The sequence below is a fragment of the Zalophus californianus genome, chromosome 2 (genome assembly GCF_009762305.2).
Source record: "Zalophus californianus isolate mZalCal1 chromosome 2, mZalCal1.pri.v2, whole genome shotgun sequence".
NCBI lineage: Eukaryota > Metazoa > Chordata > Mammalia > Carnivora > Otariidae > Zalophus > Zalophus californianus.
This window is the reverse complement of record NC_045596.1, coordinates 157,914,719-157,941,235: the sequence shown is the minus strand read 5'-3', so window position 1 is coordinate 157,941,235 and position 26,517 is coordinate 157,914,719. Positions and strand designations below refer to the sequence as shown.

Sequence of the window (26,517 nt, the reverse complement as noted above, 5' to 3'; positions counted from 1 at the left end):
TGTAAGTGTGGTAACATGAAGCGGCAGAACATGGAAAATGATATGACACCACAATACCCCAAAGATGATTATTCTTACTTTGAATGGTAAACATCATTTAAATAATAATTACAAAAAACATTTAAAAGATCCAGTTTTTGTAATTCCTAACTGTAAAATATCATCTCAGTAACAGCACAAAGAATTCTCCTGGGTTGGTCATATCATTCATTACTGAACAGGAAAATCAGTATCATAAAAAATGAAACATGGAAGTAGAAATAAATAACAAAATAATTTACGTGTAGGTAGTTTTGCTGCATTGCACATAACCACACAAAATCCTAAAGCTGATTTTTTTTTTTTTTAAGTTTAGAAAACACATTTGCCTTTTTTTCGAGCTTCCTGCTAAGTGATGCGTGCTTCTTCTAAAGAAAACTATGTGGGCCTGATCTTTAAAACTTAAGTATCTGTCAATCTAGATCTTGCCTGAGTGCACAGGTGTGGACAATGGGTGGCGAACAAGCGACCTTCCCAGGCTCTGGGGGGTGGGGGAGCAGGGTGCAGGGGGGGCCAGGCCTAGCAGCAGGCAGCTTCTCCAGCTTACCCCCAGGCCTAATGCCAGTAGTTTAGGGCGGAAATATGCAAAAAGCACTGGTACAAAATGGGTGTGTTTGTACTCAAACTGTGATGTCCCTCAGTGGACTCTAAAATCTTCACTCAAGTCCTTGGGGGGTTTAGCAAGAAGTATCACACAGCACGAGGATGGGAGAACAGTGCTGCCTGTAGCACTTCTAGCAAGGCTCAAGAGAGAGTGTTTTTCTTCCACAAGGCTCTTTTTTCAATGACAGCCTAGCTGGATATAGTATCCTTGGCTGCATATTTTTCTCGTTTAGTGCTCTGAATATATCATGCCAGTCCTTTCTGGCCTGCCAGGTCTCTGTGGATAGGTCTGCTGCCAGTCTAATGTTTCTACCATTGTAGGTTACAGATCTCTTGTACCGAGCTTTCAGGATTTTCTCTTTGTCTCTGAGACTCATAAGATTGACTATTAGATGTCGGGGTGTAGACCTATTTTTATCGATTTTGAGAGGGGTTCTCTGTGCCTCCTGGATTTTGATGCCTGTTTCCTTCCCCAAATTAGCAAAGTTCTCTGCTATAATTTGCTCCAATATACCTTCTGCCCCTCTCTTTCTTCTTCTTCTGGGATCCCAATTATTCTAATGTTTCATCTTATGGTATCACTTATCTCTCGAATTCTGCCCTTGTGATCCAGTAGTTATCTTTTTCTCAGCTTCTTTATTTTCCATCATTTGGTCTTCTATATCACTAATTCTCTCTTCTGCCTCCTTTATCCTAGCAGTTAGAGCCTCCATTTTTGATTGCACCTCATTAATAGCCTTTTTGATTTCGACTTGGTTAGATTTTAGCTCTTTTATTTCTCTAGAAAGGGTTTCTCTAATAACTTCCATGCTTTTTTCAAGCCCAGCTAGTATCTTTAAAATTATCATTCTGAACTCTAGTTCCGACATCTTACTAATGTCCATATTGAGTAGGTCCCTGGCAGTCGGTACTGCCTCTTGTTCTTTTTGTTGAGGTGATTTTTTCTGTGTTGTCATTTTGTCGAGAGGAGAATAGATGAATGAGAGAACAAAATGCTAACAGGTTAACAATGTCCCAGAAAATATACACTCAACAAATCAGAAAAGACCTTCCAGAAAGTGGTCGCTTTTCTGTTCAGAGAGTTGTTGCTATTCCTTTCTTCGATCTCCTGTTGAGTTTGTAGGTGTTCAGAATGGTTTGATCCATATCCAGCTGAACTCCTGGGACCAGACAAAATCCAGGTCTCCTACTCCTCTGCCATCTTGCTCCACCCCCTCTTCCACAAGGCTCTTAGCAAGTTTCCACTGGTCCAATTTCTTTTGCTTCCTATTTTCCAAGCATTCCCAGTTCCCTGCCTTCTTGGCCAGCCCTTAATTGATATGAATTCTTCTCCTGAATTAAGCTCCTCCCATGCTTGCCTCGCAGCCTGGCCCTCCACAGCATCAGAAAGAGCCACGTGCGAACCTCTTGAGACCACAGGCCTCTCAGCACCACACGATGGGCCCTCCCGAACAGCACTTTTTAAATCTGTCGGGGAGGACATGTTTGCTGGCTTAGGAGAAAACGGATCTTGAAAATAAAGGGAAAGATGAAGTGGAATTCTGGTGCATACTCAAATATTTTAAGATTGAAGTTTGGTCTCTTCTCTTGCACGTCTTTCCAGGCCCACAAATGGTAACTAGCGTCCTGAATTAAGAGAATGCCAATGCATATTCTTTCTTGAATGGGGTTGTCCGTGCAGGGGTCAGCGAACGTCTTAACGGGACGTTTGTCCATAAAGTCTAATGTTTATAGACTTATAAAGGGACATTTAGTAAGTATTTTAGGCTCTACAGGTCACATACAGTCTCTGTTGCATGTTCTTCCGTTTTTTTCTTTACTAACCCTTTCAGAATTGAAAAACCACTCGCAGCTCAAGAGTCTTCTAGGTTTTCCCTGTGGCCAATAGTGTGCCAAGGAGTTCTTTGGCAGGGGAACATGGGCACTTAACTATGTAAAGTATAAGGCTGTTTGGGCCTCGGAACCCTGATTTGGGATTTCTTTTGGACAGTGAGGTAGGTCCTTGCCCAGGGATCCTTAGACCAGGCGTAAAGCAGAACTCCTATTTGTCTCCATTCTGCTCCCCAGACGGTACAGACCTGGACCAAATTGGCACCGTTTACGTAAAAGGTGGCTACTTATGGTAGGAAGTCTTAATTAAGGCCCATTTAAATTTGGGCCTACACTGGCTAACACTTGCCTTGTTTTAAAGGCAAAATCACATACTCCAGGTGTCTGAAGAGTTTCATTTCCAGGTTACTTACTACTCCCAATGGTTGGCGGTAGAAAAGCTCAAGTGTAAACACATTTCCTCTTCACCACCGATGCTCCCCACAGTCCACAGAACAGGCCCTGTCTGAGGATTCAAGGGGAAGCACGCCAGCTCACTCTACTCCAGGGGTATCTACAACACTGCCCGTGTGTGGCTGGGTCTTGATAAGGAACAGCGTTTACCAGGGACCAAGCACTTTAAGAGCTGGAGACCAGCGTTTCAGAATCTGGGTCTTCCACAGGGACATTTACCTCCCTCCTCCCTGACAGAAGAGGCTGTACCACCACCGAGCTCCTCCAACCTTCTGGATAGCTGAGAGACAAAGATTCTACCAATAACTTTCTCACTGTTAGAATATTCACTTTGAAGAGCAGAGTAAGAGAATCTGCATTTCTTTTATATATTTGTGATCTTTTCAAGTCATCAATATACATATGATATATGCCCTGTTTTAAATAGTTAATAAACATAAATAAAATCCAATTTTTTAAAGTTGAATAAGGGCTACGGGATCTGAATCCTTTCTTTAATGAATACTGTCTGGAGAAGCAGCTGTTGGTTCTCAAAATACACATTTGCTACCAACCAGACGAATTTAACCGTTCTGGGATTAAGAAATAGCATGCATGTACACACACACTCACAAAAAGAACTTCACCTAAAAAAAACTAGCTATGAGAATTCCCAAAGCCTCTAAACTAAATGAATAGGTGAAAAACAACCAATCTCACATAAGCCAATCCAGTTGCTCTCTTCAGGTTTCTGTTTAGAATGTTGAACTCGTTTTCTCAAACTGTGAGTTTATTTCTTGTATTAAAGTCAGGCCCTTCTCTTAGTCAGGATTTACAGTGGCATTACCACCACAGCCTCAACTGTGACTGTAATAAAGACAACCGGTCAAGCTAAGCATGGGGTCTCCAAGATAAAACTGCTGCGACCATTTTTCATTAAGGACGGGAACACCAACTTGAAATTGGAAGAAACTGGAGCACATGAAACCAGCAAAAATGTACCACTAAGAAATGCTGACGTGCGTGTCAGCAGGCACTAGCTCCAGTTCTCATGACCTTGAAACCAGTGAAACTTGATGAATTTTCCAACTCAAGGACATAATATTCTAGGGCTGCTGAAAGGTGGGACTGAGAAAGTCATTACCTGTGGTCAGGAAAGAATGGTAATGGGGATTTTTCTACATAAAAAGAAATGAAACAAATTCTGAAGTGTGTGTTTTTAAAAGAAAGAGCACGGCATTCTCTCATCCTCTTTATCATTTCTCTCTCTCACACACACACACACACTCACACACATTCTATTCTCTCACATATTTTCTCTCTCACACATTCTCACACATACACAAAAACATTTCAGTTTCTTTCACACACATTCTCTCTCACATTCTCTCACACACACATTCTCTCACACACTCTCACACACACACACACACACACACACACACACACACACTGCTGTAGTCATTATTTCACATCTTCCAGGATTATCAATTTTAAAAATAGTTACCTCCTGGTTCCTATATTTCTATCTCAGGTATAAATGGTTTTGATTTTTTAAGCCTAGAAAGAAAACATATAGTGACAGATCTGAACAAGAACTAAAAACCACACATCACCCTGTGTAGGTCAGAGCTTTTGAACTAAACAAAAAGAGGACTATGATTCAGTCAGTCGGGTTCTGGTTCTGAGAAAGCATCACTCTCAGTGCTACCTCCTCTGATGGAAAACAGCTTTGCCATTCCCTCCAGTATCAAAGTGCATCTGTTTAAAATTTAACATACCTCAAAGAAAAACAGACAGTCTTAGGTAGCCATCCTACGCAGCAAGAATGAAGTGATTTTCCCTTTTCCCTGCTCAACTTAAAGCTATATGCAAAACGGCTAAACGCAGTACTTCTGGGACAGCAGAGCTTACAAACAATGGATTTTGTTTTTGTTTCAAGGAACAAAAATTGGGAAAGGAAAAACAAAACCAAATGAGAATAAAGAGGAGAAACCCTGAGGCAAAAAATGGCTTTTCCTTCAGAAAGTCTCGCCGGGCTCTCGAATTCCCGTTCACAAGGTACCGGCAATCTTCTGGGACGGAAGGCCTTCCTCCAGCCAGAGGGTGGCAGTCGAAGCGCTGCGCGGTGTGCGCCTGTGAATGCGCCGGAGCCGCAGTAGGTACAGGAGGATGGAGAGCACGACCACCAGGAAGCAGCCTGAGAACAGGTAGTGATTGTAGACAAAGGAGAAGCCCCGCCAGTGAGTGTGACTGGCCCGGAAGGTCTCCTGCTGGATATCTCTGCTCGCACGGAAACAAAAGCAAACACCACAGGTTAAGTAAGAACGGGACTCATCAGGCAAGCCACGCGGTGGAAAAGTGCGCAGCGTATGGGAACTGCGCGCAGGCTATGGGAACAGTGCGCAGCGTATGGGAACAGCGTGCAGCGTATGGGAACTGCGCACAGGGTATGGGAACTGCGCGCAGCGTATGGGAACTGCGCGCAGGGTATGGGAACAGTGTGCAGCGTGTGGGAACAGCGCGCAGGCTATGGGAACAGTGTGCAGCGTATGGGAACAGCGTGCAGCGTATGGGAACTGCACGCAGGGTTATGGGAACAATGTGCAGCGTATGGGAACGGTGCACAGCATACGGGAACAGCGCGCAGGGTATGGGAACAGCGCACAGCGTATGGGAACAGCGTGCAGTGTATGGGAACAGCGCACAGGGTATGGGAACAGCACGCAGGGTATGGGAACTGCACGCAGGGTTATGAGAACAATGTGCAGCGTATGGGAACGGTGTGCAGCATATGGGAACGGTGTGCAGGGTATGGGAACAGCGTGCAGCGTATGGGAACAGCGTGCAGCATATGGGAACAGCGTGCAGGGTATGGGAAGAGCGCGCAGGGTATGGGAACAGCGCGCAGGCTATGGGAAAAATGTGCAAGGATATGGGCCGGAGGGAGCTGGTTTAGGACTCGGCGCTGCAGACAAAAACTGTCATCTCAGTCTCTGAGACTCAGTTTCCTCACCTCTAAAATGTAGGCTAATGTGGCCTAACAGAGGGTGGTTGTAAGTAGTAACAAGAGAACACATGAAAGTGCATTTGTAAGTCTGTGGCAGTTACCATCATTGTCATTCGGTAAACAAAAATCAGAGAAATGTAAAAGAACAGTGACAGTTTCACTAACACACAGAAGCCAATGTGGAACGAGAGCACCTGTCTGTGAGCCATAATACCCACTACTGGGACACGCTCAATTAGATGAAGGGAAAAAAACCCCCAAGAAGCGAATTCCTTGTTTATCAGTGGCCCAGGGTTCTTACATGGGGACAGCGGGCAGCCAGTCTGTGAACGTGAACGGGGAAATGTCCATCTTTACTTGCCAGTCTCTGACTGGCATTCCCACTGACCATGAATGCGGACAGCAAAGAACCGCAGTGTCAGCAGTACTTGTGACTGACTGTGGGGAAGCTTGAAGATCTTTTATATCACACTGTGGTGGTTTGCAGATGCCTCAAAATACTGACACATATCCCTATACTGAAATCACAGCAAGTAGTAGCGCTGCTGCCTGACTGGTTATTTCATGTGTGAACAAAAATATGTCACAGGCCTGTGTTCTGTAATAATTTTTTTTTAAAGATTTTATTTATTTGAGAGAGAGAGAATGAGAGATAGAGAGCACGAGAGGGAAGAGGGTCAGAGAGAGAAGCAGACTCCCTGCTGAGCAGGGAGCCCGACGTGGGACTTGATCCCGGGACTCCAGGATCATGACCTGAGCTGAAGGCAGTCGCTTAACCAACTGAGCCACCCAGGCGCCCCTATTCTGTAATATTTTGATAAATGTATTTCAATACGGGGGTTTCCTCTGTACCCTATGGTATTTATTTTATACCTTAAGAACAGTATTTTGAGGAGGAGTCCAAAGCCATAAAGGTGAAGAACCAGAAACAGCCCTTCTGTGCAGGGGTTAGGGAAAGATGCTTGAGATTAATCAAAAGCTTTTGTGCTGCACAGGATGGGATGGGTGGGGTGGGAAGGAAGCATGGGTGGGGAAGACCAAAGTCAAACTGTGGTCTACAGTCCTGTCCACGCCCAGCACGCCCAAACACCCGCAAACCATAGCTGCCGTGCTGTATCACAATGCAGAAAAGCCTATTTTGTTTTTCTTGTTACCAAATCCATAGCCATACCTTAAGGGTAAAAAACGGGTCCTGTAAAGGATTGCTCCGAGCGTCCACTGAACCTCCTTGTCATAAACTTGTAAGGCTGTCTTTAAATTTTTATAGTTGACAGGAAACGAAAAGCCCCTATGAAACACCTCGAACATCCAGGCCGATTTGAAGCACTGATACCTAAGAACACCAAGCATAAACGTAAGTGGGATTCATTTACTTGTCAAAATGAACCATACACTGAGATGTCCTTCCCCCACGACCACGGTGGGTGCAGAGGCCGGCACTTTGGGCAGCCAAACAACCCTATACACTTCCAGTTGATCGACTTGGTTTGTGCCCCTTGTCCCATAATCCGAAACAGTTCACCTGCCAAAATCGGTTAGCGCATGAAACTTGGTCTCGGTATGATTTCATACCTTGCTGTGACAGATTTTTTTCCTCAGGCATTCCATCATTTACTGTCTGATAAATACTGAGCAAGTCCCAACTTCTTTGGACCTCAGTTTTTTAAATTATAAAATGAGAAAGCAGAAGGGTCCTTTTCAGCTTTGATATTCTATGATTCTAAATATTTATCAGAAGCTTTGCAAAGTAAATATTTATCAGAGGCTTACTTATTGCAAAGTGCTGAGCTAAGTTAGTAATGAGATATAATAGCAAATAATAAGATAGCCCATGTACTTAAATGACTTATAATGACGGCATTTTAAAAAAGCAACAAAGAATTACGAAGTAAGGCAGAATCTGATAAATGCCACTAGGGAAACATAATGTGTGCTCTGGAGACCGAGAGAGGGATGGAGTCTGCTTGAATGGGCAAGAGGGAGACTCGAAAGGGACAGCGTCTGACCTGACTCTGAGGTCTGGCCAGGACTTCAACAAGCAGGGGATGAACAAGGGAACTCCAGGTGGAAGGAAAAGCAAAACTGAATAAAAAACTGTCAGCTATGTTTGGACACAAGTATCTGTTGTCCCGTCTGAAAGTAGCCCCAGGATAGAGGAGGAGAAACAGTGATCGATGAGGATGTGAAAGCAGGTCGGGGCCAGGGTGTGGCAAGCCAGGTGCCAACACTGATGCACGGTTCTGTGAAACCGCATGGGCTCAGCCACCCACTGCTTACTTTAGCCTGTGGAGGTCGGCATGGGAGGCGTAGAGTCCTCGGTCAAAGCGTTCCCGCAAGATTGACCACTTTGTTGCACAATAATCCTAGAAGAAATTTCACCCCAAAGAAATCATTGGTTAAGGTTTAACGGTTTCTTCATTTTACAAACGGTTGACTAAATTCATATTCCTAACAAACAGATCCTTCCGATTAGGCAACACAAGCTTAACGTCTATGTGTAACGTGAAGACAGGATGCACAAGCTTCCAGCAAATACTCACTGATTAGCAAAGACAGTGCTTGTTCTGTCTTAAAATGCTGCCAAAGTTATTGTTACAGAGAATTTCACTGCCCACAACCAACCTCTTCAAAGCTGCTTACGTTTCCCCCTGCGTGACTGCCTGTGACAGGCAGAAACTTTCGGAAAAGTGAAGTGGTACTTCAGCTAGGTCCGAGGGGGTACCTAGGTCTGTGGCTCCACAGTGCAAGGCCCTGGGAACACCAACATGACTACAAAAGGCCTGTCTTTCAGAGAAGGGCAAGAGGTGCCATCTTTTCCTGAAGTTATTTGTAATAATATTAATAGCTAACATTTATTGAGCACGAAGTGCCTTTTCTGAACAGAATACTTAAAGCCATTCCTTGGCATGGCTAGGATTCCAACCTCTATTTCAAGGACGAAGAAACTGAGGCTCTGAGAGATGGTGAAATGTGCAGCAGGGAACACAGAACAGCACTCAGTCTGGGGTGAGAGGTGTGGACAGGCATTGAGGGCAGAGGAAACACTGTGAACAAGGAGGGAAGTAGGCTGGATGTTAGGGAAATGAAGTCCGCAGTGATGAGAGTGAGGGCGTGCGTGCTGGGTGGGGAGGGGACGCTCCTGGGTGGGGATGACATGTGGAAGCACTTGCAATTTATCCTGGTACAAAAGGAAGCCGCTGAAGACTATAAAAAGGAGAGGGGACTGCACTTGTGTCTTGGACAGAACTCTCTGCGAGTGGCGTGGGGAGTAGACGATGGAGGGAGACCAGAGGCAAGAAGACCAACTGGGAGGCTCCTACAGGTGACAGCCACAGGCCTCACTAGGGCACTGAGAGCAGGACGGAAAGTAGGGAGGGCTTTGAGAAATGGTCATGCATCAAGTAATGTGCTTGTTGACTGATTATAGGGCATGTGCAGCGAGGTGGGAATGAATGGCGGGGAGAAGTCTAGAACTCCTGAGTTTTGGGAGGTGGACTAGATGGTCGGGGATGCCATTAACCCAGACAACATCACAGAACGAGGGGAACAAAGGGAAAAAGGTGGGTTTGTTTTGGGACATGAAATCTCATAGGCAGGGGTCAGGACTGGACCCTTTTCTTGACAAGCAGTAGCAGCAACCCGTGAGCAAGGGTGAGACTGTCTAAGAGCCTGAAGGTCCAAGGGCCAAAGATGGCTGTTGGGGATCACCCAGGGTTAAAGGGTATAAAGGTGGGGAACCCTTGAAAGAGCCTAAGCAACCCTCAGAAAGGCAGGGGCCAACAAGAGAACAGGGGTCCTGGCAGCTAAGGGACAGGAAGGCTGCCAGGAGTGTGACCAGATCATGGCTACATTATTACCCAGAAGTATACGAGTCTGTCATCTGGAAGCCACTTGTGATCAGAGCGGTTCATGGAGTGGTGGGCCGAGGTCCGCTCACCGTGGACTTCTGACTCCTGCTGGGACTACGTCTCTTGCTCAACCAAGGGAACAGGATCCCCAACATGCTGCACCACACCCTTCCATCCTCCACCTTCCCCATCTCTTGACCCGGGCCTCTCGATGTGCAGGACGGACATAAGCTGCCACTGTCTACACCAGTCTCTCAAAAGCATGCGGGGGAAGAGGGTTTCTTTGAAGGTTACCTTTGCAGCTTTAGTAAAAGTAGCAGCATTGTAATCCCCCCCCATTCGTAACACATCTTCAGTGCAATAGTAGAACTCTGAAAAGCCATAGAATTCGCTGTTCTGGAAGTGAATTGGGGGCTGGTAGATGCCATTGAGGGAGGTCTGTGTCTCATTTGTTTTATTCATGAAAGGCTGGATGGTCTCTCGACACAGGTCAAAGTCTCCTGTTCCCCGGAGGTACATGGTCTGTCCATTTTGCTGGATTTCATCTTTAATGTCTAGGGGTAAGCAGGGGTCCAGGTATGGCGTATCAGGAGCCAGACCGGTCTGTTTCCCCAAAAGCCTACAGGACAAAGAGAAACTTGATTTGAGACTGACAGAAAACCATGTTTTGAAGAAGCAGCTACAAGTCAGTGTTTCTTAAGACATTCTGTGGACCATGAGCTCTGTGAGGTGTTCTGTGGGAATGAAGAAGGGTTCTGGGATCATAAGGTTAGGGAAACAGGCTCTTGGGCCCCTCCTGGAGATTCACCATCCATCCACATGTGTGTAGGGCAGACACTGAAACAGGGTCCAGTGAGACAGCTACCCTGTCGGATGACCAGTGCTTTCCGTACCCTGGAATGTGGCCTGGTGCTCTCAGCCCGAGCATCTGTGGTTCCTACGCTCCTCTCGGTTTCAAGTTCACTGAAGGTGAATGCCCACCAGCTGTGTCATTTCCAATCCTGTTCTGCCACTAGAGCCTGTGGGTTTCAGTATACAGAGATGAAATGTGACCGCGGAAAGAAGTCACTGGCCCCATCTAAGCCAGGCTCCAAGCCTTAAATAAAGGCAAGGTGCTTGCTTGAAAACTGCTGTCAAATTCAGTATTAGCAAGGTTTAAAAAAATGGGGAAAATCAAGAAGAACTGGTATCAAATTGCTTCACAGATGTCTGTTAAGCCCTTGGTAGTCTTTAAAGAAGCCAGAATGACACTGAGATGAGCAGGTGCAGTGCGTGCCAGAGCTATGACGGGTGTAGCCTGAGAAAAGACCTCAATCCAGAGCAAAAGACTGGCACATGAATACTTAAGTTAAAACAAAATAAACCTGCTGTTTCATTCTATTTTTGATTCTCTGTTTTACCTGATTTTTAAAAATCAACTCTTGATCCCGACTGCTGCAGGTAAGAGAGTTTCTATTGTAATACAAGGTTCTGAGAAGTCCCATGGAAAAGAAATCTTAACTGTCCACTGAAATGCACTGTGCTTACAACTGACTTCCTGATGAAATGTCCCTGCACTAAGACCTGTCATCCCACTGTATGTACTCACCACTTCTCACCGCTAAGCAACTGAGGAACAGAAAAGAGCTCACAACAATGGCGTCTATGTTAGTGTTTGATACCGTGACATCACATGGGCCTAAAAGGTGTTTAAATATTACTATCAGTCACTCAACTGACAAGTTGTCTATTCTGAAGATCAGGGCAACTCAACATGCACTTGAATGTAATAAATTAAGGTCTTTGCCATTAATTAAAAATGTCTTATTTTGAAAACTCAGTTGCTACTGATGGCAAAGAGATAACTATGCATTTCAAGGCTCAATTCATGACATATGTATAAAATGACGACTGTTTATAATTATTACAAAAGTCCAAGATGGGGCACCTAAGTGGCTCAGTTAAGTGTCCGACTCCTCGTTTCAGTTCAGGTCATGATCTCAGGGTTGTGAGATCGAGCCCCACATCAGGCTCCACACTCTGGAGAGTCTGCTTGAGATTCTCTCCCTCTGCCCCTCCCCTGGCTCACACACACTCGCTCTCTCTAAAATAAATACATAAGTAATATCTTAAAAAAAAAAAGTCCAAGACTAGTCAAATGTACTTCAACACTACTGTTTTTAGTTGCCCTACATCTAAATTAAGAAGGACCACTGAACTGTCATGCAAGTTTCTTGACATTAAAACCAATTAGTAAAAATTAGCATTGCAGGTGTTTCTCCAAAGTTCTAATTCAAACATCACTTATAAAATATTTCTATTTAAGACTATTATAAAAAATTATTATAACAAAACGTACTATAATATATACATTTAAAAGAAACGATGGGACTAACCAATCTCTTAACTAACGCCATTCAATTAATGTCTGGAGCAGAAAAAGAACAAGTTTTTTATTGCTCTTCCTATTCACATCTGTGAATTTCTGGAAAATGTGGTACTGAATGGCTCTGACTTGGTCTTTCTTAAAGTTCAGGCCTCCACAGGTTTATCAAGATTAAACTGATCAAGGAACATACTACCATTTATCTCTACGAATTGGGATTTTTTTCCCTCAAAACTGGTTATCAAAAAAAAAAAAAACTAAACTAAACACAGTAATTAATAGGATATTTTATAAAACCCCAGATTTCAGATATTTTTATTCATCCAAACAGCTTTGCTTTTCTTATGGACCAATTTCAAATATAAAATTGCTATATACTTAAACTTATAAATTTAAACTGATTAGAGTGTTGCCTGGGTGGCTCAGTCCGTTAAGTGTCTGCCTTTGGCTCAGGTCATGATCCCAGGGTCCTGGATTGAGTCCTGTGTCAGGCTCCTTGCTCGGTGGGGAGTCTGCATCTCCCTCTGCCTTTGCCTGCCACTCCCCCTGCTTGTGCTCTCTCTCTGACAAATAAATAAATAAGATCTTAAAAAAAAATTAAAGTGCTGCTTTTGTTTTATATATTTTTTATAGCAAAATTTTTTATAAACTCAGTTTTTTGTTTTTCTTTTTTTTTGTAAATCAGGGCAGTTTTATTTATGATGGCAAGGTACAAGACTCCACGCTTAGGTGCATGGGTGAGATAAGGACCGAGCCCAGGCCTTCTGCTTCTCTTTGGGATTCCTGGGGGCAAACTTCTCCTGCAGTGTCTTCCATATGCCTTTATTCATTTCCTTAACTCTTCCAAAGTGTCTGTGGACAGGATCAGCTTGTACTCGTCCATGGACAGGCCGCTGAAGCTCGCGTCACTGGGATGAGGGTACTTGTGTTTGTAATAGTTTGAATGGAATTGGCTAAGCTCTCATACATCTAACCACAGGCCTCAGGCTCTGGAATCTGAGTATTCTCTCCCTCCTGAAAGGCCTGTGTTACCTGCTGCTGCAGGATTAAGTGCCCAAGTCCCAGCCCTGTTTGCTCTCATCCATTGGCAGTCCTCACAGAACTTAAGGAAATGCTGGTAGTGGCTGGTCGCCATTTGGGGCACCCCATAAACTCATTTTTAAAAGTTTCACTGCAAAAAATGCTTAAGATCACTAACTTAGACTTCTAGATCACTTCTTTTTCCTGAATGACTTCTTTCTCTATGGTCTTATCCACTAAATGACTGTACAGGCTGGTCTTATCCACTAAATGAACACACCAGAACATCACATAAATCACTTCCATCGTCAAAGACAATTTGATCATCACTTACTGCAGGCCTCCAGGACATCTGCAGTGGCCCAGGTGCTGAGCTTCCCAAGGACTTTGCAATGTGAAATACACTACCTGGGGCTTAAAACTATTTCAAAACATTAATAGCGAAATTTCTAATCCAGGGAGGTGTGGGTCTGAGAGAGAGCTCTTCCTTCAGAGCCTCGAAGGATTCAGGGCCAAAGGTAGGGATCCTGCTGTCCTTTCATTTCTCAGCTGGCAGGGGAGTCAAAACTGACGGTGCTGATAGACTTCTGCTGCTTGAGGTCTCCCTGCTTTGCCTCCATATGTTTTCTATGAGGAGAGACCCAGGTTTGAAAGTGAATCCTGAGAAGTGGAAGGTGCTTTACCTGTTCTTTTGAACTGTGCTGGCAAATATTCGGTCTTCATATCTCTGTCGAGCAGCATTGCCACCAAACCCAAGAAATGTGGCCACATAGACTCGGTACACATGCTCAGTCTGGTGAACATCACATCCCAAGTTAAATTCAGCTAACAAGTTCTTAGCTACTTCTTCCTGCACATGCAAGGATAAAAAGCTTTAATATTTTAAGCAATACAAAAAAAATTACCTCCTGTGAAAAAGAAGGATCTAAAAAGATTCTCATCTAAAAGCAGCAAAAATTTCTGCTTCTGCATTTCCCAAGGACCCCTCTAAGCGTCCCTCAGATTTCAATATGACAATTCTGACTTAAGAGAATCCAGAGAGGCTGCACATCTGTGATACTGTTGCTTTTTGTAAAGGGAAGTTAGCAACATAGTTCATATCCTCTGATCTAGTCAACCTACTTATGGAAGCCTATGCTTTAGAAGTAATTCTAAACATCGAAAAGTCTCTACATACAAAGATGACCTCTGTGTTCTGTGAGAGAAAAAACTGAGTGTCATCTAAATCTACAACTCTGGGGCGCCAGGGTGGCTCAGTCAGTTAGGCATCTACCTTTGGCTCAGGTCATGATTTCAGGGTCTTGGGATCAAGCCCTACATCGGGCTGCCTGTTCAGCATGGGGTCTGCTTCTCAGAAACTCTCCATCTGCCCCTCCCCACCACTCCTGCTCTCTAATAAATAAATAAAATCTTAAAAAAAATTGTTTTAAAAGATAAAAAAAAATCTACAATTCCAAGGAGGGTTTAGTTAATTATGGTAATCAACAGTTTATGGAGGAACATGCTTACGCACTGTTAAACAAGGGACACAAAATTGTATAAATGGTAAGATATAATAACTATATTTGAAAAAAAACCATAAAGACAGAAAAATGAATGAAAAGAAACACACCAAAATGCTAACAATGATTTTTTTTTGGATGATGCACCCATGGAAAAGTTTTAACCCTGCTTTTTCAGTATTTTTCCAAACTCACTTTCTATGTATTTTTTTACTTTGTCTTGGGGGGGGAAATATGACTTTTAATAAAGAGTGTAATAGTTTCTAGAGGCATGCCTGGATGAGAAGCAGAACACACAGATCGTAATATTTGAATTTACAAAGCATTTTTGTAAAGAGCTTAATAAATATACCAATAACATTTAGTAAGCGAACACGAGGTGGCTGGCAGTACATCGGATATATTATATGCACTACCTCATTTCAGCTTTATAAAAACCCTGTGTGAGGGGTGCTTGCATTCACATTTATAGATGAAGAACCTACAGCTCAAAGACATTAAGCGATGTGCTTAAGGTCACACATCTAGTGAGGCCAGCGTGATGATGGAGCCCAGACTTTTTTAACCACTACCCCATGCTAGGGGAAAGTGTAGGACACCAGGCTTTGGTAGTAATTTACAGCTGAGTGGAAACAGAGTCGTGAAGACATGTAGCAGTTCAGGAACACATGTGGAAACCTTTCTGGTGCTCTCTATACAAGGCTGCCTGGTCTACTGGGAAACTCCAGGCAGTGACTGCGAGCCCTGAGGGGCATGGGAGAAAACAAGAAACCCTAAGTTCAGAAATGTGCAAGCAGTGCATACAAACCCCAATCCTTTCTAGAAAAGTCAAAAGCTGTCTAAGCCTTAAAAGAAACCCCAGTACATTCCCCAGCTATAACTTAAAAGAAATATGATGCCATTACATTAAGTCTTAAAGTATCTGTTGAAAAAGAACTGAAGAGAAAACACAAACAAAAATTCAAGCATGTGACTAAAATTTATACCAAACAAAAACTCCCAGTTTAGAAAACAAACCAGCTGACTTCAATGAACAAACACAAACGGCTTAGCGGAGGTTTGCGTGGCTTCCTCCTGACTCCGTTCTCCTGGGTTGGGAAGGTAGGGCCTCAGCAAGCATAGTAAAGATGTGTTCAGACTCAGAAAACAAAACAAAAATGATGGAGACATGTTAAAGGAAAACCAAACCAAAAGGAAGAAAATTTGTACGGATAGTAACCTGCTGTGAGGAGGCAAAGCTTACAGTTTTGGGAACTTCGTATGCTATCTGAGTTGACACGCCTCCCATGTCCAGAATACCGGCTGTCCTTTTACGGAGAATAGCTTCCCTGCTTTCACTACCAGGAATGTTAACCTCCACAACTGCATCCTCATCTGCAAAGAACAAGAAACATCCATCGGAACAGAATCAATCCGGAGAATGGGGATCTTCTGACGAGTCCTCTTGTCTTCATGGTACTTTCAAGCCCACCTGGGCAAACTCAGCCTACTCCTCCCACCTAAAGCCAAGTTCATAGTGGGAAAGAGCAGCTCCTCTCTCTACTCCTACACGCTTAGCTGTGTCACAAAACTCAGCTCCTGGGGCACCTGGGTGGCTCAGTCGGTAAAGCATGTGCCTTCAGCTCAGGTCATGATCCCAGGGTCCTGGGATCGAGTCCCAAATCGGGCTCCCTGCTCGGCAGGGAGCCTGCTTCTTCCTCTCCCTCTGCCCCTCGATCATGCTCTCTATCTCAAATAAATAAATAAAATCTTTAAAAAACAAAACTTAGCTCCTTTTTTATCCTTTGGGATTAGACAGACCAGCCATCATTTCTAGTCAGACACATTGGTTGGAAACATGATACTTACCATCCTCAATATGCTCGAATCGTCCAAGGACAAAATTAATGCCAATCCAAGCATACACACCTATAGACATTTTATGGGGGGGGGAGATAAGAAGGATAAAGTTTTAAGATACTTTGTACAACTCTTATCGATGCAGTTAGGGCAAACAACTCGTTTACTTTACTCCCTGACAACCTGTGAACACATTATCTGAAATAAAGCATCCCTACTGATGTGTATTTTCCTAGAGGCTTTCCAAGAACTCTCAACTTTAAAATTTATAGTTTCCTATCACTTACATAGGTAAAAATAGAATTCCCTCAGTGCCAGCTTCCATTTGAAACTGTTTTGAAATAATGGAATTTTTACTTTATGAAGTTAAACCATTCCCTAGTAACCACCATTTTATTCTGTTTTTTTCACAGGTTTAAACTAAAGTCTGTAATTAGAGACACAGAAGGACACTATATCATTCTTAAAGGGTCTATCCAACAAGAAGATCTAACAATTGAAAATATCTATGCCCCCAACATGCGAGCAGCCATCTACATAAGCCAACTGTTAACCAAAATAAAGAGTCATATTGATAACAATACGTTAATTGTAGGAGACCTCAATACTCCACTCTCAGCAATGGACAGATCATCTAAGCCGAAAATCAACAAGGAAACAAGAGCTTTGAATGATACACTGGACCAGATGAACCTCATAGATATATACAGAACATTCCACCCTAAAACAACAGAATGCTCATTCTTCTCAAGCACATATGGAACTTTCTCCAGAATAGACCACATACTGGGTCACAAATCAGGTCTCAACTGATACCAAAAGACTGAGATTATTACCTGCATATTCTCAGACCACAATGCTTTAAAACTGGAGCTCAATCACAAGAAAAAATTTGGCAGAAATTCAAACACTTGGAAGCTAAAGACCACTCTGCTCAAGAATGTTTGGGTCAGGAAATCAAAGAAGAACTTAAACAATTCATGGAAATCAAGAGAACGAAAACACATTGGTCCAAAACCTATGGGATACTGCAAAGGCAGTCCTAAGGGGGAAATACACAGGAACGCAAGCATCACTCAAAAAAATAGAAAAATCCCGTATTCACCAACTAACTCTACACCTTAAAGAACTAGAGAAAAAGCAACAAACTATACCTAAGCCACGCATTAGAAGAGAAATAATTAAAATTAGAGCAGAGATCAATGAATTAGAAACCAGAAACACAGTAGATCAGATCAACGAAACTAGAAGTTGGTTCTTTGAAAGAATTAATAAGATCGATAAACGACTGGCCAGACTTATCCAAAAGAAAAGGACCCAAATTAATAAAATTATGAATGAAAGGGGAGAGATCACGACTAACACCAAGGAAATAGAAACAATTATTAGAAATTATTATCAACAACTATATGCCAATAAACTGAGCAATCTGGATGAAATGGAGGCCTTCCTGGAAACCTATAAGCTGCCAAGACTGAAACAGGAAGAAATTGACAACCTGAATAGGCCAATAACCAGTAACGAGATTGAAGCAGTGATCAAAAACCTCCCAAAAAACAAGAGTCCAAGGTTTTGTTTTGTTTTTTTAAGATTTTATTTATTTGACAGAGAGAGACTCAGTGAAAGAGGGAACACAAGCAGAGGGAGTGAGAGAGGGAGACGCAGGCTTCCCGCTGAGCAGGAGCCCGATGCGGGGCTCGATCCCAGGACTCTGGGATCATGACCTGAGCCGAAGGCAGACGCTTAACGACTGAGCCACCCAGGCGCGCAAGAGTCCAGGGCCTGATGGATTCCCTGGGGAATTCTACCAAACATTCAAAGAAGAAATAATACCTATTCTACTGAAGCTGTTTCAAAAAATAGAAACAGAAGGAAAACTTCCAAACCCTCTATGAGGCCAGCATCACCTTAATCCCTAAACCAGGCAAAGACCCCATCAAAAAGGAGAATTTCAGACCGATATCCCTGATGAATATGGATTCCAAAATCCTCAACAAAATCCTAGCTAATAGGATCCAACAATACATTAGAAGGATCATCCACCACGACCAAGTGGGATTTATCCCTGGGATGCAAGGGTGGTTCAACATTCGCAAATCAATCAATGTGATAGAACACATTAATAAGAGGAGAGAGAACCATATGGTCCTCTCATTGATACAGAAAAAGCATTTGACAAAATACAACATCCTTTCCTGATTAAAACTCTTCAGAGTATAGGGATAGAGGGAACATTCCTCAAGTTCATAAAATCCATCTATGAAAAACCCACAGCGAATATCATTCTCAATGGGGAAAAGCTGAGAGCCTTTCCCTTAAGATCAGGAACACGTCAAGGATGCCCACTCTCGCCACTATTGTTCAACATAGTACTAGAAGTCCTAGCAACAGCAATCAGACAACAAAAAGAAATAAAAGGTATTCAAATTGACAAAGAAGAAGTCAAACTCTCTCTTTTTGCAGATGACATGATACTTTATGTGGAAAACCCAAAAGACTCCACCCCCAAATTACTGGAACTCATACAGCAATTCAGTAATGTGGCAGGATACAAAATCAACACACAGAAATCAGTGGCTTTCTTTAACAACACAACTGTAGAAAGAGAAATTAGAGAAACGATTCCATTTACAATAGCACTAAAAACCATAAGATACCTCAGAATAAACCTAACCAAAGAGGTAAAGGATCTATACTCTAGGAACTACAGAACACTCATGAAAGAAAATGAAGAAGACACAAAAAGATGGAAAAACATTCCATGCTCATAGATCGGAAGAATAAACATTGTTAAAATGTCTATGCTACCCAGAGCAATCTATACCTTCAAAGCCATCCTGATCAAAATTCCAATGACATTTTTCAAAGTGCTGGAACAAACAATCCTAAAATTTGTATGGAATCAGAAAAGACCCCGAATCGCCAAGGAAATGTTGAAAAAGAAAAACAAAGCTGGGGGCATCACGTTGCCCAATTTCAAGCTGTATTACAAAGCTGTGATTACCAAGACAGCATGGTACTGGCACAAAAACAGACATATAGACCAATGGAACAGAACAGAGAACCCAGATATGGACCCTCAACTCTATGGTCAAATAATCTTTGACAAAGCAGGAAAAAACATGCAATGGAAAAAAGACAGTCTCTTCAATAAATGGTGCTGGGAAAATTGGACAGCCACATGCAGAAGAATGAAACTGGACCATTCTCTAATACCATACACAAAGATAAACTCAAAGTGGATGAAAGACCTCAATCTGAGACAGGAATCCATCAAAATCCTAGAGGAGAACATAGGCAGTAACCTCTTTGACATTGCCCACAGCAACTTCTTTCAAGATACATCTCCAAAAGCTAGTGAAACAAAAGCAAAAATGAACTTTTGGGACTTCATCAAGATAAAGAGCTTCTGCACAGCAAAGGAAACAGTCAACAAAACAAAGAGGCAACCCACAGAATGGGAGAAGATATTTGCAAATGACACTACAGATAAAGGGCTGGTATCCAAGATCTATAAAGAACTTCTCAAACTCAACACACAAAAAACAAATAATCCAGTCAAAAAATGGGCAGAAGATATGAAAAGACACTTCTCTGAAGACGACATACAAATGGCTAACAGACACATGAAAAAATGTTCATCCTCATTAGCCATCAGGGAAATTCAAATTAAAACCACATTGAGATACCACCTTACACCAGTTAGAATGGCAAAAATTGACAGGGAAAGGAACAAATGTTGGAGAGGTTGTGGAGAAAGGGGAACCCTCTTACACTGTTGGTGGGAATGCAACTTGGTACAGCCACTTTGGAAAACAGTGTGGAGGTTCCTCAAAAATTTAAAAATAGAGCTACCCTATGACCCAGCAATTGCACTCCTGGGTATTTGCCCCAAAGACACAGATGTAGTGAAAAGAAGGGCCATATGCACCCCAATGTTCATAGCAGCAATGTCCGCAATAGCCAAACTGTGGAGAGAGCCGAGATGCCCTTCAACAGATAAATGGATAAAGAAGATGTGGTCCATGTATGCAATAGGATATTACTCAGCCATCAGAAAGGATGAATACCCAACTTTTACATCAATATGGATGGGACTGGAGGGGATTATGCTAAGTGAAATAAGTCCAGCAGAGAAAGTCAATTATCATATGGTTTCACTTATTTGTGGCACATAAGGAATAGCATGGAGGACATTAGGAGAAGGAAGGGGAAAATGAAGGGGGGGAATCGGAAGGAGAGATGAACCATGAGAGACTATGGACTCTGAGAAACAAACAGGGTTTTAGAGGGGAGGGGGGTGGGGGGATTGGTTAGCCCGGTGATGGGTATTAAGGAGGGCACGTACTGCATGGAGCACTGGGTGTTATACGAAAACAATGAATCGTGGATCACATCAAAAACTAATGATGTATTGTACGGTGACTAACATAACATAATAAAATTTTTTAAAAAAGTTTGCAGTTTGTTTAGTCTCCCCTTTTTTTATGTTTTGTGTCTCTCTGTTCTGATGTTTGCTTTGTGGTTACCATGAGGTTTACATAAAACATCTCGTAGGTAGAACAGTCTTTTTTCTACGGGTAGCAATTTATTTTTGTTCGCCTATAAAGTTTCCAACCTTTTATTCTTCCCCTTTTATATTTTTGATGTCACAAATTATCTTTTTATGCTGTGATGTTGTGACCAAGTTATAGTAGCTATGGTTACTTTTAATGTTTTCTTTTAACCTTTTTCCTTGTTTAATATATTATTCTAAAAAAGTTAGTTTTTCTATTTATCACCTTAATCAGACTTTGGTGTACCTTCCTCTTTTCATTTCAGCTTGAAAAGCTCCTTTCAACATTTCTTTTAAGTTGTCTGGGTGGTGAACTCCCTTAACTTCTGTTTGTCTGGGAAAGCCTTTATTTCGCCTTTATATCCAAAGGATAACTTTGTCAGATAGAGTATTCCCAGCTGGCAGTTTGTATTTTTCAATACTTTAACGTGTCATTCCACTCTCTCCTGGCCTGCAGAGTTTCCGCTGAGAAATCTGCTGATACTCTGACGGGACTTCTTTTGTAGGTTACTGTCTTTTTTTCTCCCTAGTCTCCTTCAGAATAATTTATCACTGACTTTTGACAGTTTTAATCTGGTGTGTCTTGGAGAAGGTCTTTTTGCACTGAGATAAATAAGGTGGTCTATTAGCCTCATAGACTTGTGTATCCAGTTCCTTCCCTGGGTTTGGGAAGTTCTCTATTACCTCTTTAAATACGCTCTCTTCTCCTGGGATACCCTCTAATCTTACGTTGGTTCTTCTCATGGAGTCTGATAGTTCTCATAGGGTTTCTTCACTTTTTAAAAATCTTAGGTCTTGCTCCTCCTTTTAAGGGAACCATTTCTATACTCCCATCCTCAAGCTTGCTTATTCTCGCTTCCATCTGCTCTATTTCCAATGCATTCTAGTGCATTCTTCATCTCATGTATTGAATTCTTCAGCTCCAGAATGTTTGGTTTTTTAGAAGTTTAATCTCTTTGGTAAAGTACTCCTTCTGTTCATTCATTTTATTCCTGAGTTTTCTTTAGAGCTCACTGAATTTCTTTATAATAGTATTTTAAATTCTTTATCAGTTAGATTTAAATATTCCATGTCTTTGGGCTCAATTACTGGGAAAACTGCCATGTTCTTTTTGTGATACCATATTAACATGATTTTTCAGTGTTTGATAAAAAGTGCTCTTTCTGCTGCATTTCAAGTTGTGGACACCTTTCTTATTTAGGTAAGGCTTTTTTTACTTTGATCCTAACAGTTCAACAGTTGGTAATTTAAAAAAAAAAAGGTGACCGCAGAGTTGGTGGAAGTGTGTGCTTAGTACTTGGGGCTTTGAATGTGCCCATAGCCTGGTAGGGGATCTGCAAGTGGGGGTGGGGATCTCAGAGGTCCATGGGTGATCCTCTTGCCAGAATCCTGGGGCAGACAGCGGGAAACACATTCTCTGTGCCTTCCTCCTTTTCCTTTCCCTCCTCTCAGTCACTGCAATCTCTGCTCAGAGAGATCGCTGGCACGTGTTGTCGGGTAAACCCCTAACTCACCACCTTCACCCTCCACCTCCTCTGCTAGAAAAATTGTGTTGGTCCACTGCTGCGCCTGCTGACACTTGCCTGGCTCCATGGCCTCCTCTGAGGTTCAAGCCACCCATATTCAGATGGATGGATCTGTTGGGTGTCCTATGCAGAGCTGCTTTTTCTGGGTTATGGAAGTCTGATTAGTTTTAAATCAAAAGGGAGAGAAAAAAGGAGCAACTCACGTTGCCATGACACTGACATCACCAAGACCTGGGCAACTTTTTGTATTACTACCACCTTTCAAAAGGGCCATAAGCCACTCCAACTATTTTTGTTCCCCTGTCCACAGTGCAAGCTTTTCTAACCTATGCTGCCTCAAATCATTTCTTCTGCTTGGAATGTACTTCCTATCTCTCTCTCAGAGCCCTACCCTTACCATGCTCCAACATGCTTATAACTAGCTATCCCTGGGGGCACAGTTTAAATCGTCACTTGCTCCATGATGCCCCTAGCAAGGAAAAAAAAAAAAATCTCCCTTTTTCAAACTCCCATAGTACTTTTTCCTAACCTTCCTTATGGCACCTAAGACTCTACCTCATATGGCAGCTAACTGTGTACCTCACTTGTCTGTAAACAGCTCAATGGCAGTATCTGAATTTCACCCAGCTTGTATTTTCTACAGTGCCTCTGACGGAGGAGGTATTTGCTGAAATGACAGATGATCTTGAAATAAATGCTTTGGTCTCTATTTCCGGCAAACTCTTCCCCAAATAATATTTCACTGACTTGTCACTTCATTCTCAAGTAGAATCATTTACATGACAACAGAACTAATATTTTCCCAGTGTATCAAAGTCAAGAATAATTTCCCCTTTGTAGCAAATAAATCAACAGAAAGCTCCAATAACGCAGCAATTATCATATTACAAAAAGCTGTATACCTTAGGCAAGGAACACAAACCTTTTCTATCAAAATGAATCCAATGTATGTTTCCTGGATGTGTAAAGACAAACTAAGCTATTTTTTAAATGGCTTAATGTTTGGATAATAAAGACCAGTCATATAAGAAACTAATTTTGCCATTTAAAAATAATATTTCAAGGCTATGATTTCCTAAATTTTAAGAGAGTAAAAGTAATTTAATGAAGCGTACACTGGGAAAAACGGGGAGGATTTAAAGGAGTAACTTCCCAAATTTCAAGTTGAAGACCAATATACCAACCTTCTTGTTTCCCTGAAATGACTTCTGCATGAGAGTCAGAAAACAGAAAGTCAAAGTGCACAGGGATATCAGTCAGGAGGTCCTCCAGGATGGCTTTCTGCTGGCTGGAAGACAACCCCAAAATTGACACATCAAAATGGAGCCTACATTTTTCTGTTTTAAAAAGAGGAAAAAGCAAAAGAAAACAAAACAAAAACTATGGCTCTGGTATATCCTGTACAAAAACAGTAAATTTTAAATCCAAAGTAATTCACCGAATAAAACTATTTTGGGAAGGAATTTCATGAGTTGTGTCAATTCTGTGATTCCCAGATGTAAAACTACAACTGCAATCGTTAAATTAATAACACACAAAATCAGGGTTTTTTTTTATGACCACTTTATAGGTTATAGTTTATTGTTTACTTTATAGTTTACTATTTGTAGTAATAAACAGATACATAAAACAATTTTTGGTGAGTTCTGGCTAAGTTCTGGAATATCTGGAATAACAGTTGTGGTACTATTCCAAATTTGAAGAAAGAATTTATACTGTCTTCCTTTCGGTGATGATAACGGAAGAGGAGGAAGAGAAGGAAAAGGGACGGCGGAGGGGGAGGTGGGGAATACATACACCGCTACTACCACCAGCACCAACAACCACGGCCACCCGCCCCGGGCCTGGCCTGCCCTGACCCCATGCAGAGGATCACCTTTCAGGAAGGATTCTCATTCCAGCTGTGCAGAGAATGTAGAGAGGTGTCTCTTTGTGTTTTGCCCGTGGTACATGCTCTGCAGCAAAGTTCAAGAGTGGAGAAATGTAATCACTGACCTTCTCTGGAGAGGTAGCAAATTCTGAAATGCCTACAGAAAAAAGGACACTTCTGTTAACAACCAGGTAGTTAATTAACAAGTTATGTTTCTTCAATGTGGCTCATTTGAGAGAAATTCTGGCTATACACCACACTCTCCTAGTTTTTCCCTCTCCCTCTAGCAACAACCTCCACAGTCTCTCTTCCTTACGTGGTGGTGGTACTAAATGTTCAGTCTTATGCTCTCTTCTCAGTCTCCAAAAAACAGACCCAATTGAGCAACCACTATGTGTCAGACACTGGGACCAACAGCACGTGAGCTCACGCGCCTGCCCTCCAGAACAGGTTCCCACTTTGTTCAGGCAAGCTCACTCATTCCTTTGGCTGCCACCACTATCTTTGTGTCTCAGATCTCCAAATCTCACCAGCAGCCCCCAGATCACATTCCCAACCTCCAGATCAGTATGTGAGAACTGTCCACTAGACATGGCCAGGTCTTGTCCTCACAGACCCCCAAACTCAACATATACACATATACAAACCTGAACTCAACTTCCACTACAAATCTACTCTTGCTGCTTGGGACCTACCCCAGTGACCACCATCACTAGCCAACCAGCAGCCCAAGCCAGGATTCTGGATAAAATCCCTCTCCCTCCCCCAGTATGTGTTCTGGGTGTCACTGATTGCCTCTCCCTGGTTCCTCTCACATTATTTCACTTCTCCTCCTCCCTTCTGGCAGCCTGATGCAACATATCCTACCCTCCAGTCTTGGCGATCCCTCGACCATTCCCTATACAAAGGGTGTCTTCCTGGCTTCAAATTTTAGAAGTCCAAAAATTTCTCATTTCACAGATTAGGAAACTGTGGATCCAGAAAGATTAAGTGATTTGTCAGAGCAATCAGCAGAAAACAGACCAAAAGTCAGATTTTTTTTTTACTCCACATACAATGCTGTTTTAACAGACGCCAAGCCCCAACCTATCCAGAATCTATTAAGTAAGGAAATTTCGAGAGCTTTGCTGAAATGCTATACATGAGAGTCCCTGCTTCAGGATGGAGAAGTGTTATAAAAAGGTACTTGAATTTCTACTTCCAACACTTTCTGTAGCATCAGAAAGAACCATGTTAAGCCCGGGATGATGTCCCAAAGGACAACTCCAAGGCATGAAAGATTTTTATCTTATTTCATGTGAGCAGTTTAATCACTGATGGAGCCTGGTATGTGAAGCTAGATGAAATGCAATGTGCTTTATACAGTTCTAGTTTTCAATCTTCTGGTGAATTTTTTATTTGATCAACATTACTTTAACCCTGAAAATGTTTCTAGATTAGGAATACAGCAAAATTTAAGGAATGGGATAACAGAAAACTAAAATTTCGGTCATTCATTAAGACAGAAAAAAGATGATCTTTGTTCATGGAGATGCACTTTGACATCAAAATAATGCTTATATGAGAGACTCAGATTAAGTTCCCTGTCTTTAACCTAAGAAATGAGGTAGAGGTTTTGGATTTTCTGAGCAATATGCTGGTGCCCAGCTGCCCAAACATCAAAGAATAATCAACCAAGGGTTGCCTGAAGAAGGAAGTGGGGCCTAAATTTTTCAGTGAAGAATGGGGAGGACTCAAAGAGCCCACAGTCAATGTCATTAGGAACCATTTTATGAGGAAAGTATTTTATCATTAAAACTGAACCTCCTTTACATTTACATATTTGAAATAGGAGAGAAGAAGCTAAGATAATTATTTTTTTATCAACATTCTCTAATATTTTACAAGATAAACTCCTTGGGTTGTTTGGGTTTAATATTTTACTATTTAACACACTAGCAAGATGAAATAAAAGTGCTGAATCTCTATTAAGATCTGTGGTCCTCTGTTTTATTAAGTTTATTTTATTGTTTTAGTAATCCCCACATCCAACATGGGGCTCGAACTCATGACCCTGAGATCAAGAGGCACATGCTCTT

The 26,517-nt window shown here is 42.2% G+C and overlaps 1 protein-coding gene and 1 pseudogene across 2 annotated transcripts in view; both read right to left on the bottom strand.

Moving 5' to 3' along the window:
* Nucleotides 1-4,817: 4,817 nt before the first annotated feature.
* The window catches only part of ENTPD4 (ectonucleoside triphosphate diphosphohydrolase 4), a 34,386-nt gene continuing 12,686 nt past the window's right edge, over nt 4,818-26,517 (bottom strand). Inside the window, exons 5-13 of one of the 2 annotated variants that reach the window (XM_027599540.2) lie at nt 24,446-24,596; nt 23,754-23,857; nt 16,498-16,557; nt 15,869-16,023; nt 13,831-13,997; nt 10,057-10,381; nt 8,192-8,277; nt 7,086-7,247; nt 4,818-5,187 (exon numbers count right to left, since the gene is read on the bottom strand). In XM_027599540.2, the coding sequence (XP_027455341.1) occupies nt 4,959-5,187; nt 7,086-7,247; nt 8,192-8,277; nt 10,057-10,381; nt 13,831-13,997; nt 15,869-16,023; nt 16,498-16,557; nt 23,754-23,857; nt 24,446-24,596 (1,439 nt within the window). In that variant the 3' untranslated portion in view covers nt 4,818-4,958. The remainder of the gene's footprint in view (nt 5,188-7,085; nt 7,248-8,191; nt 8,278-10,056; nt 10,382-13,830; nt 13,998-15,868; nt 16,024-16,497; nt 16,558-23,753; nt 23,858-24,445; nt 24,597-26,517) is intronic. The other variant, XM_027599541.2, reaches the window with a different exon arrangement.
* On the bottom strand, nt 12,853-13,262 carry LOC113925044 (annotated as a pseudogene).